The following is a 17,110-nucleotide window of genomic DNA, read 5'->3' as shown; positions in this document are numbered from 1 at the left end:
TAAAAAGATTTAAGACAGAAATACAGTGGCGGATCCCGGGCTTAATTTGGGAGGGTCTTGGGGGGGGGGCAAATGCCCCCTTTGCCCTCCCCCTGAATCTGCCACTGCAAAAATACGAGTAGATAATACATAAATAGTAAATAATAATCGTACAGAACACTGATCTAAAAAAATCTAAAAAAAAAAAAATCAAGCATTTCATTATATAATCCTACTATTATTTATGAATTATGATAATGACTATCTGATTCCGATTTGTCTCGTGTATTCATTGCTTATATTCATATGCATTACAATTCAAAGATTAGCCCAATGGTATGTGTTGTGGACATCGCAGAATTTCATTGGATTTTTATGCTTTTTTGTGAAATATTAATCTTATAATGGAAAATATCGTAGATTTATTAAGAATTGTCTAGTCATATATTAGAGATTATACTTTTCTAGAATATAAAATGTACTCTGTTCTAGGATATATCGATTCTTCAAAGGAAAATGTCATGAAACTTTTGATAATATGTGTAAAGGATTCTATTTGAAATGTCACGGAATTTATGAAAATTGTCTAGAATTGTATAGGAAAATTAGATTTTTGAGGAAATATCAATCCCATAATGAGCGATATATTGATTCTAATATCAAATGTCATGTATTTTATGGGAGATATTAAGATATTTATTAAGAATATATAAAAAATATTAAAATATATAGAATATCTTGCATCTAATGGGAAACATACGGCTAAGTAACTACGTTGAATTTCAAGTAAATCGGAAGGGTAGTTATCAAAATTACAGCGTGTACCCTTGGTTTAAATTTTATTTATATGCTTAATTTTTCTTCAAGGTGTAGGTAGTCTCAGATATTTCACTGAGTCGTCTTTGTTGTTCCATTGGATTTTCTGGTTGTTAAATTGTATCAAGGTCGGATTTATGTATTTTCTTTGGGTAAATATTTTTGCTTCGCTTTTGGTTAACGCTTTGTTTATTAATTGCATAGCAATTAGCAACGAATAAAAAATAATAATATTATAATATTAATTCAACTTACATGATATAGGTAATAAATAATAACAATATAAAATATCCAAACTGACAAACCGTCTCCGCTCAGAATCGTATTTCTTATACAATGATATTATATCATTGAATTCGAGTTTAATACAATCCATTATACAATGACCCACTTGTAACCTACTGTACAGCAGAGCGACATCCACTTACCCGCATTTATTTTTTAAATATTAAATTGGATTATTTATACAACTATAGTCTATACAAGATGCATGGTAGGATAATGACACAACTACGTCTCCACTAAAAATCGTTTTTCGTATGCAATGATTCATTGAATTATCTGAATTCAAATATAAATTATAACCATAGACCTAAATCTTTATTGGTATATGATTTGAACAGAACAACAACTTACAACACTACAAAAACAAAGAATAAGTTGATAGCACTGTACGCATATGATTTGCTGTTATCTCGTTGGTCCACCATTTTTTTCGGTTCCCGGTCGTCCCCACCACAGTCACCATCACTATAGCGGCCGACTTTACTCTTTGCACTCTGTCACACTGTGTCTCTGTCTTTCTACTCGTCGCAATATTTTATATTGATAAGGAAATCGACTGCTAAACTCCCAAGAAGTACTCCCAGCTCTCGTGCGTGTTTGTACTTTTGTCAATCGAATTCTATAATCCTGTTCGTTTGTACGGTTTTCACTACACTAAGAAAAGTAAGTACACTCAAATATTAAAACAAATTCTTCATATTTGCATGCCTCGTCATGGAAACGACCACTATATCCTCCCTCGTGATTAATTTTCCACCTATGAACTTCCAATGTCTTTTAGTATTAATTACTCATTATTGGGCACTTGGGTGTTTCAGAATGGCACATGAAGAAGGAGACCCAGCTGAAATCGCAAAGTTGACCGGCGTCAGCAAATACTTCAACACTATTACGACCAAGGGACGGGTTAACGTAAGTACTAATTAAATTAATTGTAATTTTTGTAAACAAGTCAATGACAATTCAAGGTCATGGGTTGATCTTTCTAAAGAAATTCTATACTGCTATTTTGGTATAATGGATCGAAGTATCCAACTGCCCAATTATGAGACACATTTTAGTAGTGGTTGCATTAATTATTTTCACTCAATATTTTTGTAAGGTTATTTTGTAATGATAATACACTAATATCACAAGTATTTAGCACTTAAATGAAAATATATTGTCTATTGATAACAATGCAGTGAATAAAATTGGTATATGGGTTTTGATGGTAGCTAATTTACAAAAGCATAAACTACATAGGTTATTAGCTTATAGGTGTTAATTTCTACATTAAATAATTATATGTTATTGTACAATTCAATTTTTTTTAAGTATAAAATTATGTTATGAAAGTTTGAAAATGGACCAATTGCTTCGTACAGGTTGCCTGGGATGTTGAAATCTTTTCTAGCTTCGTTGAAATTTAGGCAGTGGATGATGATATGTTTAATGGAGTAGTTTGTATTGCATGTTGGGCATAGGGGTGGATCTGTCTGCCATAAGATGTCCGTGTGTGAGTTTTGTGTGACCGATTCTGAGTCGATTAAGAATTCAAATTTAAATTGTGATAGTTTATGTGAATTGTAAACATTATTATAATAATATAAATAATTATAATATTTAAAATCATTTAACTTAAAACTAAAAACTGTATATAATAATAAGAATAAAAAAAAGCAAAAAATAGAGGGGGAAAATGTATACCATATTATATAGTACAGAATATAAATCATAGAAATAAACAAAATTCAAACATTTGGGAAAATACTTATAGTCTATATTTCTACGAGAATATACTCTTCATAAATTAAACTTTATCAAATGATAAATATTTGAATATTGTTGGCATTTCAGCAAGTCTGTTTTTTGATACTGCAAATTATTTACTTATGGTTATCATTATCCTTAAATTTTTTTTATCTGTTTAATAAAGAAATTAGTCAAAAATGTTAGATAAAGGTAACAAATAGAACTTTGACCATTAGTTAGATTTACAGTTCACCAATATTGATGGCGGACCTATTCAAATAGTTTTTAGTATACTTTAGTAAGAATAATATTATTTTATAATATCTAATGGCCTAAGAATTATAAACTTTAAAAACTAATAATCGAGATAATAAATTAGACTATTAATTTTCATAAGCAGGGCTCAGAACTTTATGCTCTAAAAAATAACGAAATATGTGCATACATATGCACTAACAAATTATGTTTGGTGGTGTGGGGGGGCAGTGAGAAAAATATACATAATTTTAGCACCCCCTAATATGTAGCCCTAGTTGCACCTATAATTTACAGTCCTAAATATAAAAATTTGAATGTATCAAGTACAGAAAATGATTACAATGACAATAACAATGTATGTGATGTATATCGTATATTCTTGGTAAAAATAAATCAATTTCACCATGTCGATTAATTGCAATCAATTCTCGATATAGTATAATTCAAAATATACACAATGTGTGGCGGGTCTTTTATTTTTTTCAAATCCATAAAATATGCATTAATATACTTAAAATCTTAAAATATGCAAAATCATGTAAACTTAGTCAAATATGCAAAAATATGCAACATACATTTTTGTATTTGGATTGTATGTACTATGAAACAAATTTTAACAAATCAGATTTTTTTATATGCTGCGTCTTCACTTCTTCAGAAATATGCAAATGCATAAAATTCCGAGTCCTGTTCTTAAGTAATCAACTACATAACATAGAATAAATAACAAACCATACGTATTAAAACATTATAATATAATTCTTCTTACCTATAGATCTATCATCATTATATTTTATAAATTAAAAACAATTCAGTCCCTACACTCAGAAAAATTGTATATGCAACAATATTCCCCACAAGAGACAAGACTATGTTCAATTAAAATTAATATAGCTGTGACAGTGTGACCCAATGACTACTTGTTATTGTTGATTAAGTAGAGGTAATAAATCAATGTAACTACTTCTGTAACAAATTAAAATTCTATGTTAACATTGTATAATATCATATAAGTTTTGTGTATTAAAATAAGAAATCATTATAATATCTAAAATTTTAATGCTAAAAAGAATTCCAAAAATAATAATTTAGTTATTAGTATTAGTATAATTACTTGTTTTTAAAAAAAATATTATTATTTAGGTATTATAGTATTTAATTATATATTAAAACATCTAGTAACAAGTGATAATTTTTCATATTCGGTGTCCTTGTTTCTTTTTTTTGTCATCTACAGATCTACATAACAATTAACAACGAATAATAATCTATTTATAATTACAAACCATACTTTTGTATTTGCCTTAACTCTTCCCCTCCTCCATCATCAAAGTAAAATGTTGAGTACACTTCTACCACTGTAATTAGGCAATAATACAATATGCCAATGTGTTCATGATGTAACATTTGAAACAACAAAAAGTAAACCAAAACATTATATATTTGTGTTACAGATTGTATGTGCAACCTATGGAACCGTCGCTGTTGGATATCTATTATACAAACTGCGCAGCCCAAAAGCAGAAAAACCAAGTTCTTCGTCTTAAATACAATTTTTGATTATTTTTAGAGATGCTTCTTAGATTTAGGTTATATGTTTTGATTATTATTTAAGATTAATTTCATATAAAAAGAATTATAATTAAGGAATCATATTAAATAAAGATACTGCAAATGTTCTTTATTTAGTTGAATGTTTATATTGTATTCAGTTTACTTTGGAAGAAAATGTTTAATTTACAACAAATTTATATACATCGTACAGATAACAGCAAAACAAAAATAGATCTTTGATTTAACAACATTAACGTTCATCCATTTGTTTGTCTCTTGTTATAACGTGGTCTTCAAATTTTACCATGTAAGTAGTACCTTTGTGCCAATGTGCAGTGACTTTAGCATTCTATAAAACAATATCATATAAATAGAAAAATAGTTATTTGATCAAGAACTAAAAACAATATACATTTTAGGTATTTTGTTAACAAGAAACTGATATAACCATATAAAAATATAGATAAATAAAACAAGATAATTCTATGTTGTGTCTACAATCGGTTTTATTATTTATTGATATTTAGAATATATTACAAGTATGACATATGAATTATCGATAAGATGTTGGAAAATTATAACCATTCAACATCCTTTTAAGAGGGACAAAGTTGAACCATTTTTCCTCGTGTTGCTGTTGAACATTTTAACATAAGACCGACGTTATGGTAAAGAATTTAGCTATTTACTATTGCAATTTAGGTAATAATTTAAATTACTTTTGTATTTAGAATATTACATTTTAAAATAAAGTTGAAAAGAAGTGGATAATTATTTTTAAGAGAATGTTACATGGGTAAGTGTTATCTCCAGCTAACACATTAAACGTATGTTCAGTTTTACAAATATGTGGTTAACTTTAACTTGCGGGTGTAGGTGATATTGGTGAGGTTTCTCAACATTTTTATCTGTACAAAAGTTAAAGATACATGATAAAAATATTTTTTTATCTTTTAAAATAAAGGAGAACCTTCAAGGACAAAATAATAAGTATTTATTTATATTAAATAAAATCATAAAATGAGAAAAATCCATTCAAGGCACAAAACATTAGTGTATGTAATGATGCCAAATATAAAAATATTTTAAACTATCTATTTATCCAAATGTTTTAATTTTGTATGTATGAATTAATATAAATGTATATTAATCATGAGTATCACAAGATTATTAGCTAACTGTAAAGTGCTGACACTAGTAACACTGTAACAGTAAATACCTATAAATAAATAGTACTTACAAAGCCAGATGAATTTAGTATTCCTTCAATTATGCCACCAACAAATACAGCACAGTTCAAATTACCTTTATCCTTAGGAACTGAAATGAATTTATTTACTAATGGTTCTTTTTCAATTATATAATATGTAGAATCATCATCATTTGAGTGTTCCAATTTGTCAGCTTCACGACCAAAGAAACTCTGAAAATTCAATAGTTATGTGACCTAATTGTTTTCAATAACCAACTTGAATTCAGTACTTGAATTGGAAAAATTTGCCTAATAAAATGTACCATTTTATTGAGAAAAAAAAATGATTTCAACCCATCCCTACTTGTGTTTTTATTAATGGCATATGTACAAGTTGTCTTTGGGAACGCGAATTGTTCATACATATTTTTCAATTCAAGCAAAAATGGAGTTAATGTTAAAAACTTAGCCATCATACTTTCCAGAATGTAGATTTAATAAACAACAGCATATTCAATAATTTTATCTCGCGTTTGCTGTTTTTTTCACGTAAGAAATGTAAATCTATCAATTTTGTACCAACTTCTTGTCCTAAGTCAGACAACCTAAAAAAAATGATTTAATTTGTAAATAATTAATCAAATAATAAAATTAAACTTAAATCTGTAAGTACCAACCTCATTTGTAACTCATTTACTGTGTGTGCCTTCCCCTGACAGTACTGTACCAGTTCAGAAAACATCAATGCGAAACAGTTCATGTTTATTTCACCTTTACCTTTGCTAATAGACTTATCAAGTATACTTGTTTTTTGTCTCATATTTGATATTTGAATAGGGTTCATTATTGATAATGATTTTGAATATGCAATACAATTATTTATAAACAATAGTTGGATGATTTGGATTACCTTGTAAAGAATTTACGATATATTATAAATAATAATCTATTATGAAGTATATTTAATCTTTTTTTATGAGTATATTGTATTAACTTAAAGTCAACTCTTAAACCACAAAAGAATTAAAAAAATTAAATTAAATATTCTTATTATTATAATAACTTGATTTAGATGTAACTATGTATGATAATTTTATTTTAATCACGAATACAGGAATATTATTAAAATGAAATAAATATGGTTAAAATTAAATATTTTGGAAAAATTAAATATTAATTGATTTGATTGTCCGAGTCTGAACTTGGAAGTTTTAACCACGGACTAAGTTAGTAAGATACATTTTAACTTTTAAAATTCCGATTTAAGATAGTACTATCATAGTACTATCACAGAATATATTCATTTATTCTGTGGTACTATCGTGTTTAAAACCCAAAATAAAATTCATATTTTATTCAAAGAGGTTGTAAATAAAAACCAGCATTTCTTAACTTTAGTAGATAAGCCACTCCGTGCGGTGTTTATTTTCTTGTTTAGTGTTTAAACATTATATATGGTCGCATAGATTAAAAATAATTTGGGCCAATACATATCTGTTTTAAAATTTGTATATTATATATTTATATTATTATTTAATATCTGTGATAGTTATTATCGTTACATAAGTTATCTATGGTCTTACATCGGTCGTGTAAATAGCAACTTTGAATTTGAACGACAAAAATACAAAATGTTCTATCATGTAAGTTCACAAAACACGTCGAGGGAATACCTATATTGTATGTATATTTTTGTTTAGATCGCACTAGAACACGATGTACTGCTTCATCCTCGGTACTTTGGTCCACAGTTATTAGACACAGTAAAACAAAAGTTGTATCGTGAAGTTGAAGGTACTTGTACTGGAAAGTGAGTAATTTTGAAACTTCTCTTTTATTGTGCTCTAAATTAAATAAATGAATGAAACGTAATAACTTCATACATTTGAAAAACTGTCATACCTCGGCACTCCTAATCATAGACTACCTAGAAAACAACATAGTTTTCCTTAGGTTTGACTGAATCTTTATATTTAAGAATCTATAACCATAGACTTATAGAAATAGATGGAACATTTGTCCTGAGGACTGGAAGTCGTCGTCGCACTTAATAGATGAAGAGAGATAGCATGAGTTTTATCTTAAGAGTGAGAGAAATGGCACTGTTTTAAAGACAACCAATACATAGGTAGCTTAATAACGCCGATCCTCGTAACCTTGCACACTTTATCATACCTAATTTTATAAGTATGTCTATAACATGTCTTATGCTTGAAGGTTAAAAAGTGGACAAGGTGCTTTAGTGATGATTTGTACTTTGACAACAGGGCTAAATATATTTTTTTGTAGTATCAGAAGGGATGATAGGTACAAAATAGTAGATTTATAATCTTATAGGTTATAAGTTATAACTTTATAAGTAATTAAAAATCACTTAAATGTTTTATTTCATCAATTTTATACTTTCAAGGTATGGATTTGTAATTGCTGTAACCCATATTGATAATATTGGTTGTGGATTAATTCTGCCCGGTCAAGGATTTGTTGTATACACCGTAAAATATAAAGCTATTGTTTTCCGACCTTTTAAAGGTGAAGTTTTAGAAGCTGTAGTTACGCAACTTAACAAAGTAGGAATGTTTGCAGAAATTGGACCACTCTCCTGTTTTATATCTCATCATGTAAGTTATACATTATTACTTTAGAATAATTAATATTATACTCCTTTTCAAAAGAGAACATACCGGTCGTTGACCAATTTATGTCCGGTGGCGCGCATCCCCCACCAATTTCCCATTGTTAGCGTGATCAGGTGGTTCTCAACGCACCAATCGAATTATTCATGTTCTCTTTTAAAAAGGAGTATATATCTTAAAGGACAAAATAAAAACAAAATATAAGAAAATGTATGTTTTTAATATTTATATTATTATTATTATTATTATTATTATTATTATTATTATTTAACGATTATCATAGATACCTTTTGTTTTAAAACATTAAATTAGTATTAATTAAAACCTATTTTTATTTTTTTTTGCAGTCCATACCATCAGAGTTACAGTTTTGTCCGAATACTTCACCTCCATGTTACAAATCAAAAGAAGAAGTATGTAACATACACTTGATTTATGCATAAGTACTCAATACTTATACTGTTTATATTAAGGAACAATAAAAAATGTACATTTTATCTTAGAAATAGTTCTGAGAAAACCACCAATTAATGGTGTGCAATCCGATTACTTCCTCGTTTCTCAAGGTGGTTATTACTTATTTAACACCACTTTTATTTGCTATCTTTGTAAATGGTATTCAAGAAAATTTGAGTAACTGTTGAGTCTTTATTTTTGCTGATGAGTATTAAGTTTTTTCTTACAGTGAGTTAAATTGTTTATTGTTTGCATCCCCCGGAAGATACCTATTCAATGAATTTACGCAGATAAGTTGGGTCTTTCTTTGAATATAATACATATTAAAATGTCTTATGACTTATTCAAGAATTTGTAATCATATAGTCTTCAATAACCTTATTGACGGGGTTAATATAAGAATGGGATAGTTGGTTTAGATATTTTTTTGACAATACATTGTGTTTCTATCCACACATTGAAAATATATTATGTAATGCTCTTAAATGGTTGGGCCTTGTTAATCGTGTTGGTGTTAATTTTAAGTTGTCTTCCTCTATTAAAATGTTAAGTTATATGTTGTGTTTTGGGGTATGGTACAGTAATTTGGAATTATATTCCTGTTACCACTTACAAGCAGCGGCGTGATTAGCTATTTTTTTGAAACAACCGCTTCGTTTAAAAGTATGGATGTGCATCTAATTGTTACTTATTTATAATTGACAAATAATTTATGTACTTTGTATGAATTGGGTTTGGTCGGTAGGGGGGTTAGCCATCCATTTGGTAGGTGGATACTTATTTCAAATAGTTGCTTCAAAGAAAAATTAATTTCACACCGCCACTGACTATTTTTTATCAAGTAATAACTGATAAGTGTCAGCTTGAGAGAGTCCATCAGAAATTTCTCAATTTCTGTGCATTTGTTTTAAAAACTGAATGTATTCCACATTATTGTTCTACTGTTCTCCATACCCTCGATTTAAAATCTAAAGCTGATATTAGATTTGTTATTATTCTCTAGATTTTTATCAAAATCTGTTAATTTTTGATATAATCATACAGATGCTCCAGTATTGCATATTGGGCAATTTCTATTTTATTGTTCCTCCTCGTACACATTATTTAATTCTACTTTGTCTGTAATTATTTTTAGATAGGTTAAATCCGTTTTTATATCAATTAGCAAATAAATAAATTAGATGCAAATTAACAAAAGCCTTACTTAAAACCCCACTTTTCCTATGTAGAAAATAATTATGATTTTTCAAATTATTATTTAGTTTTGTCTTTCCTGTATACTACTATAATATTATTTATTTATGTTATTAGAATATAGCAATACAGCCCGAAGACACAATAAGATTAAAAATTGTTGGAACACGTGTTGATGCATCAGGAATAGTATGTATTTAAAATTGATTAGTTAATATTCTAATAATCTAATACCATGAGAACAAAAAAAAACTAATTAATAGCGTTGGTTAATGAATTTTTAGTTACTAAGGATGAATAAACAGAGCTGGAAAAATCCTCAAAAAATTGATTTTAAAATCCAAGTCCAAAATTGCCAAATAAAAGATTTTAAAAATCAAATACATACATACCTATAGGCCAGCGTTTCTAAAACTTTTTTTATGTCCACTTTTATCGAGAAACATTTAAGTTTTTTTTATTTAGCTTTCAACAGTTAGTTATTATAGCTCGACAATTAGTACCCCTACTTTGTTTCAATAGTTTCAATGTGTCATTTTATGTATGGATTATTTGCATTAAAAATAATAATACATTTCATACAGGGTGATTCTTTTATCATAAAACACTCATTATTTCAAAAAGTATTAATGTTTTAAAAAAAAAAATCTTTACACAGTATCAAATTGTTTAAAAACAACGTTTTTACTATAAAATTATATTTTTTAAGTTTTTTACTTTTTTGAATGACAACTTGAAACTATGTAAAAAAAATATTTTTAAAACCATTAATACTTTTTAAATAATGAGTGTTTTATGGTAAAAGAATCACCTTGTATAATAACAGTGTGTATGCTGTATTTAATTCAAAAAAATATTTTAAATAATGGACAAAGAGGACTTCACAAATATAAATTCTTCACTGAAAAAGCACTTAAGTTTTGCGGAACCCTGAAATGATCTCCGAGAAATCCCAGGGTTCCACGAAACACAGCTTAAGAAACGCTGCTGTAGCTTTTAATTGTACATTTTAAATAGTCAGATTTTTTTAAAATTAAATATTAAATAATTAACAAGTTTTTTAATATAAATAAACAATTTAAAAATGACGGCTTGATTTCTGTTTATACATTAAGTTAAATGCATATTAATATTATTAATCATTCAATTTAACAATTTGATAACTTTGGTAAACGGTTGATGGGCCCATTATAACCTTTTTTTTCTTTATCAATTGTTACAAACCATGAACTATAAAAGTATAAAAAAATATTATAAAATAAATTGATATTTATATTATATTTATTTAGTTCATGTTATAAAATATAAACTGACAAATCAATAACCAAAATCATTATAATAGTATTTTAAAATAAAATCAAAAATCCTGGTATTTATGATATTTAAAATTATAATTTGAAAATGATCAGTGTTTTATAAAAAAAATAAACAATAATCCTGTGTATATTGTAGAATTAAAATTATGCATTCAAGCACTGATTGTAGGAGATAGTAATAACTAGGTAATCTACAAAAATGAGATTTTATTTTAAATGTTATAATAAAATACATAGTAGCATTGATTTTATAATGTACAGATAAGCCATCCTATAGTTAATATTGGAAGCGGCTAATTGGATTAACTACTAGGTTTGCTATATCCATTTATTTCTTAAAATATAAATCAATGTTACAGGTACATTTTAGGTAGGTATATGACACGGGTATAATATTTGTACTTCATCTGTGTATGTATATTCTATCCTATTTCTGATTCTAAACAACTTTGCCAAGGACAGTTTATTTTGGACAATTTAACCCCAGATATTTTCCTTCAGTCATTTTTACATAGATTATAAAAGTAGTGAGGCCTCACTGATCATAATTTAGACATTTTTAAATAGAATACTTATTTATTTATGAATTATTTATTTTAGTTTGTTAGATAAGATTCAGTCTGTAACAAAATGTTGAATAAAAATTTTATAAAACAATCTATAAAAACAATTTTGTTGTTTTAAACTTTTTGGTATGATATATTATTCAAAATGAAATGTCTTTAATTATGAAACATTTGTTTTTACAGTTTGCTATTGGTACATTGATGGACGATTATTTAGGTTTGTACCAAATTGACTGTAAAAAAAAGCTAATCAAAGTTATATTATTATTAATAACAATTGTTTTCCTATGATTTCAGGATTAATCCATTAAGACAAGGACGCATCAAATTAATTTTTTTATATTGTATACTGTACATAATAATGTATAAATAAAATAAACTTAAAGTGTTTTTAAATGTGTGAGGTAGTTGTTTTCCTTATCCACTATTAGAAAACATAAGAATAAAATCCAAGATACGTCTCAAGTAAAAATGTACATCCAATTTGCTTACATAAACAGATAAGAAAATATGATTGTGATGATTGGATCTATTCATCTAACTGAAAAAAAAAGCATCTTATAGTAAAATGTATACAATAAAATTAAAGATAATTTGGGCTGTCTAGTCGTTGGGCTCTCTAACGGTAACATTGCAACTGAAGTATGCGCTTTACCGTTTTTGCCATTCTACAGCAATATTTAAATAATGTTATATTCAAAGTGGATGATGTTAAGGTGGTTTTAATGACAAATTAAATAATACTCAAAGTTAAGTGTATAATTAAAAATTATTATATTATCAACGGCACTATTATCGTCGTTTGGTTTTTATTACTTACAAATTTATGTTTTTGAATTTTGTTCTTTTAAAATATAATTTTATTAATAAAGTAATAAAGGTCCCCACACATTGTGGCGGTGGCGGTCAATTTTATTGTCTTGGCTTTCCCGCCGTGGTGAGAGGTGAAATGTGTCATGACAAATTTCTAACTAAAAAATTGTTAGCAAAATTTAAAAAATGATCATGACTATAAATTGCTCAAAAAGTGTAGAATAGTTTGAATATTTCACTATGTATGGAAAATACTAATATAAATATTTGGTGAACATTTCAAGACGCATTCATTTTGGAAATACAACAAAATATCAAAAATCCATTAATGGGAATTCGATAATTTACCGATGTATATCAAATTATAATTATATTATAAAAATTATACGTTCAAACCAGGGACTGGAATCTATATGATTTTATGGGTTTAGGTTTCGGTTCTCAAAAACCCAACATTTCGGTTTTGGTTTTTAAAAATATAAAATTTCGGTTTTGGTTAATACTGGTTTTAACCCTTATTATTTGATTTTTTTTTATCAATAAAGTACTATATAAAAAATGAACTTATTAATAACCTCTATTTAGTGACAGGTATTTGCAATAAGTGTAACTATTTCAGGATTTATGTAATATTATAAAAAAATAATTATTAAAATAAATAAATAAAAAATAAGAATACATTTTTGACACACTTGGGCGACCCATGTTTTAGTTTGATATGATAATTTATAACTTTTATATAAAAATATAAATTTAAACAATATATAACGGTAACGATGACGAAAGAACAGTTCAGTAGTAGGTACAGTCGATGTGTCGTACAGAGTTAACGTTACCCGTATTAGGTTTAGATATTTAATATTATCATTGCAGGCATATAAGGTAACAATTATAATTTATATGACTTACTCTGAATTCTGAAACGCTTATAAACGTCCAAATTAGTATGATTTCCAAAAGTTTCACATCACCTATTGAGATTTTGTATTCAATAATAATATTGATATCGATTACATGGAAATTAGAATTAGAATTTTTGATATTTCTTATATGACAATTCTGTTGTACACATAATAATATTCTTAGCATTGATAAACTGTTTTAGGTATACGATTTTATAATTTTACTAACTTATAACTTAGAAATTATTACCTGCTTGCACCATAGATAAATAACTATTGGATTTTGTAACCGAAAAAACCGTTAAAACCTCTATATCAAAATTTAGGTTTTTGTTTCGGTTTCGGTTCCTAAAAAAATGTATTTATGGGTTTCGATCCAAAACAAGTCAATTTTGGTACGGTTCCAGTCCCTGGTTCAAACGCTCATATAACAATACTGTTCTGTTTAAGTATTAAGTATACTTTTTTTTTTGTATGTAGAAAACTTATGTGAAATCTTCTATTACAATTTTTATCTTAGCTATGTAAAAAAATCTTACATACATTTTCATGATTATTAAAAGCTCAAAAAGAGTCAAGATTGTTTGAAAATGTTACCATGTTTGGGAAATAGTCATTTTAAAATTTGGTGAAAATTTCAAGTATCTAGGATTAATCGTTTTTAATTACAACAACATTTTAAAAATTGATGGATGAAAATTCGTTAAAATGTTAAATTACCAATGAAAATCCAATGTTGTAAAAATTGTTAATTTAAACGCTCATAAAAAATGAATATTGGTTACCTTCTAGTAAACTATTTTTTTGTTGTTTAAAGTAGGAAAATTTGTGGTGTGTTTTCTATCAACATTTCTAATGTTAGCTACGGGAAAAATTTTTTTTATGATTTTCCTACCTAAAATAGTTTGAAAATTTTCGAACTTTGTCAAAATTTAAAATTTAAATACATATACAAAATAATCATGCCTATGTATCTTAAATATTTTTTAATTTACATTGATGAAACTTATATAAGGAATCTTGCAATCAATTTTCAAGCTTATTTACTAAATGAAAAAGTTTATTGACAAATTAAAATTTTTTTTTTAAAATTTGAAATATTTCTTAAACCATAATCAGCTCAAAAAAAAGGGTACCATTCATTGAAAATGCTAATATAAATGTTTGTTGAAAATTGCAATGGTGTATGGTAATTTGTTTTTGAGTTACACCAAAAATATAAAATCGGTTTTGCGTAAAAATAACCACCTTTTGTTTTTCTTGGTGCTTTCTAATACTATACTTTGAATTTTAAATTTTGATCTCCCAAAAGTAACAACTAGATTCACTTTTCTTTCCGAAAAGATGTTGATCTTGAAATTCAGAACATTTTTACTAGGTACCTAAAATTGTTGATGACCGACAGAAAAAAGTTTGGGAGGGTGGTGTAACGTTATTAGAAATATATAATTGTAACATTTAGAGTAACCAAATGTCTTTCATATGATGATTTGTCTTTTATAAGTCTATTTTTGGACGTTTACTAATTTATTGGTGTCACTAATGATAATGTTGGAATAATATGTATAAGGTATAAAAGTGTATTTGTGTATTACAATTTACAATACAAATACACAATATAAGTGCAGTTATCATATACCTATAATTAGGGACATATGGTATTATGGTAAATTATTTTAATTAATTTAGTTAAAAAAATTAAATTCATTAGGTAAAAATGTTTTGGCTCCCCTTCAAATACGACCTTGCAAAGTTGCAAGTAGCCATTTTGCTTAATTTACGAGCTTTTATTTAAGATGTTAATCGAAAAAGTGCTTTAGTCCCATATAAGTTTGCTTAAGATCGCGGACCTCGTGCTGTTTGTGCGTAAGTGTATGATTATAGTGTTTAACTCTAAAGTATTAAAATTATACCAAGTTTGTCTTTTTACTTAATTCTGCCTACAGTAATATAATCAATTTATACAAAATCCTATTCTAACCTAACCGTACTAAAATCCGATGAATAAAAAAAAAACCTCTGGGAAGAAGATAGGTTAATATTTACAAAAGGTTAAATTTGTTTTTTATTTCATTCATTGAATTTTAGTACGGTTAGGTTAGGATAGGATTTTGTATAAATTGATTATATTAAGTAAAAACGACAAACTTGGTATAGCTTTGATACTTTAGAGTTAAATCATACGTACAAACAGCACGGGGTCCGCGATTGCCTACCTGATAATGTACTGCTGCGTATAAGAATTTTTATTCCGGGAAACTGAAAAGTTAGGATAAATTTTGAATACTATACATCGAATATTAAACGAATTGAACAAAGTTTGAGACATATAGAGTTAATACATTTAACGGGCAACGAAGTTGTAATTATAATTATAATTTATTATAATCTCAATAATTTTGAGAGTTACGATAGAAATTGTTGTTTATTAATGGTTGCTATGGGTTATAGGAGTTGAGAATAATACTGGTCTATTATTATTATTTATTTCTCACACATCCCAGTGTGTTGAGTAGTTTTGGAATATATATTGTAATATATTGTAATAATATAGATAAATAAAATTGTCGGGTTTTACTTCTCGGAACAATTCATACCTACACGCTGCTGACGATAAAACACACACTAAAGAAAAAAGGTTAGGTTACAGGTAGCTGGAAACCTACTATCGCGGTCGGTCACGGGAATATCCGAAATACACCAAGCAAATAGCATGTAAATTTAAATTTAATATTAAACAATTAATTCCGAACATTTTCATACTCACTCACCTTTTAAACCTTCTCTACAAATACAATCCACAAATAATTTAAGACCAAAATGAGCTAAATCGGTCCAGCCGTTCTCGAGTTTTAGCTAGACTTACAAACAGCATTAGATTTTTATTTATATAGATAGATAGATTATATCCCAGGACACATTTATAATTCAACTTTTACTCGAATACAAAATGTATATATAAAGTAATACCAATCATATTAAATAATATTAAATCAATACTAATTTTCTATTAGTTGCTGAAAATGTATCAATAATTGTTTTTGTGTCAATACTATTAGTTATACATCTCTGTCGACTGTCGAGAGTCGATATTCAATATTAATAAATTTGAAAATCCTTCTTGTCTCATTGTGATTCTCTGGTAAACATTTAAATTTTAATCGCCGATTGGAGAAATTGAACGTTCGCAGGTTACACCACTAACAATTAACAGTGATGTATTCGTAATTTTTTTTCTAGGTTACACGCTTAGCACTTAGGGCTCGTTTAAAACGAGTCGTTTTACAATAGTTAAACTAAGATTAAACCGCGGAATTCGGCTGGTAAAATCAGTGGGTTGAGCGTAACCGAGGCTTAAACTATGATTGTAAAACGGGACCTTAGGCGTGTATGGAGAGGGGGTGAGCTT

General features: G+C 27.3%; 2 protein-coding genes across 2 annotated transcripts; one reads left to right on the top strand and one right to left on the bottom strand.

Annotated features, from left to right (window-relative positions):
* Positions 1–4,749: 4,749 nt before the first annotated feature.
* On the bottom strand, positions 4,750–7,069 carry LOC132952076 (trafficking protein particle complex subunit 5). Its single transcript, XM_061024215.1, has 4 exons — positions 6,496–7,069; positions 6,297–6,423; positions 5,867–6,049; positions 4,750–4,975 (listed from the first exon to the last, which is right to left on the bottom strand). Exons 1-4 carry the CDS (start codon positions 6,660–6,662, stop codon positions 4,877–4,879), a joined length of 576 nt encoding a protein of 191 aa, XP_060880198.1. The 5' UTR covers positions 6,663–7,069; the 3' UTR covers positions 4,750–4,876.
* Positions 7,070–7,249: 180 nt separating this feature from the next.
* On the top strand, positions 7,250–12,382 carry LOC132952077 (DNA-directed RNA polymerase II subunit RPB7). Its single transcript, XM_061024216.1, has 7 exons — positions 7,250–7,461; positions 7,519–7,628; positions 8,229–8,439; positions 8,802–8,867; positions 10,222–10,293; positions 12,170–12,203; positions 12,284–12,382. Exons 1-7 carry the CDS (start codon positions 7,450–7,452, stop codon positions 12,295–12,297), a joined length of 519 nt encoding a protein of 172 aa, XP_060880199.1. The 5' UTR covers positions 7,250–7,449; the 3' UTR covers positions 12,298–12,382.
* The last annotated feature ends 4,728 nt before the right edge of the window (positions 12,383–17,110 follow it).

The sequence above is a fragment of the Metopolophium dirhodum genome, chromosome 9 (genome assembly GCF_019925205.1).
Source record: "Metopolophium dirhodum isolate CAU chromosome 9, ASM1992520v1, whole genome shotgun sequence".
Lineage (NCBI taxonomy): Eukaryota > Metazoa > Arthropoda > Insecta > Hemiptera > Aphididae > Metopolophium > Metopolophium dirhodum.
This window is presented reverse-complemented; position numbering and strand designations above follow the sequence as displayed.

Bases quoted from the DNA above. Each gene is read 5' to 3' on its own strand.
- LOC132952076 (XM_061024215.1), bottom strand. From the start codon at position 6,662: ATGAACCCTATTCAAATATCAAATATGAGACAAAAAACAAGTATACTT. The intron at 6,424-6,495 runs GTTGGTACTTAC...CATTTTTTTTAG, and splicing joins GTAAATGAGTTACAAATGAG to GTTGTCTGACTTAGGACAAG. The intron at 4,976-5,866 runs GTAAGTACTATT...ATTGTTTTATAG, and splicing joins TACTAAATTCATCTGGCTTT to AATGCTAAAGTCACTGCACA.
- LOC132952077 (XM_061024216.1), top strand. The intron at 7,629-8,228 runs GTGAGTAATTTT...TATACTTTCAAG, and splicing joins GAAGGTACTTGTACTGGAAA to GTATGGATTTGTAATTGCTG. The intron at 8,868-10,221 runs GTATGTAACATA...TTATGTTATTAG, and splicing joins GTTACAAATCAAAAGAAGAA to AATATAGCAATACAGCCCGA.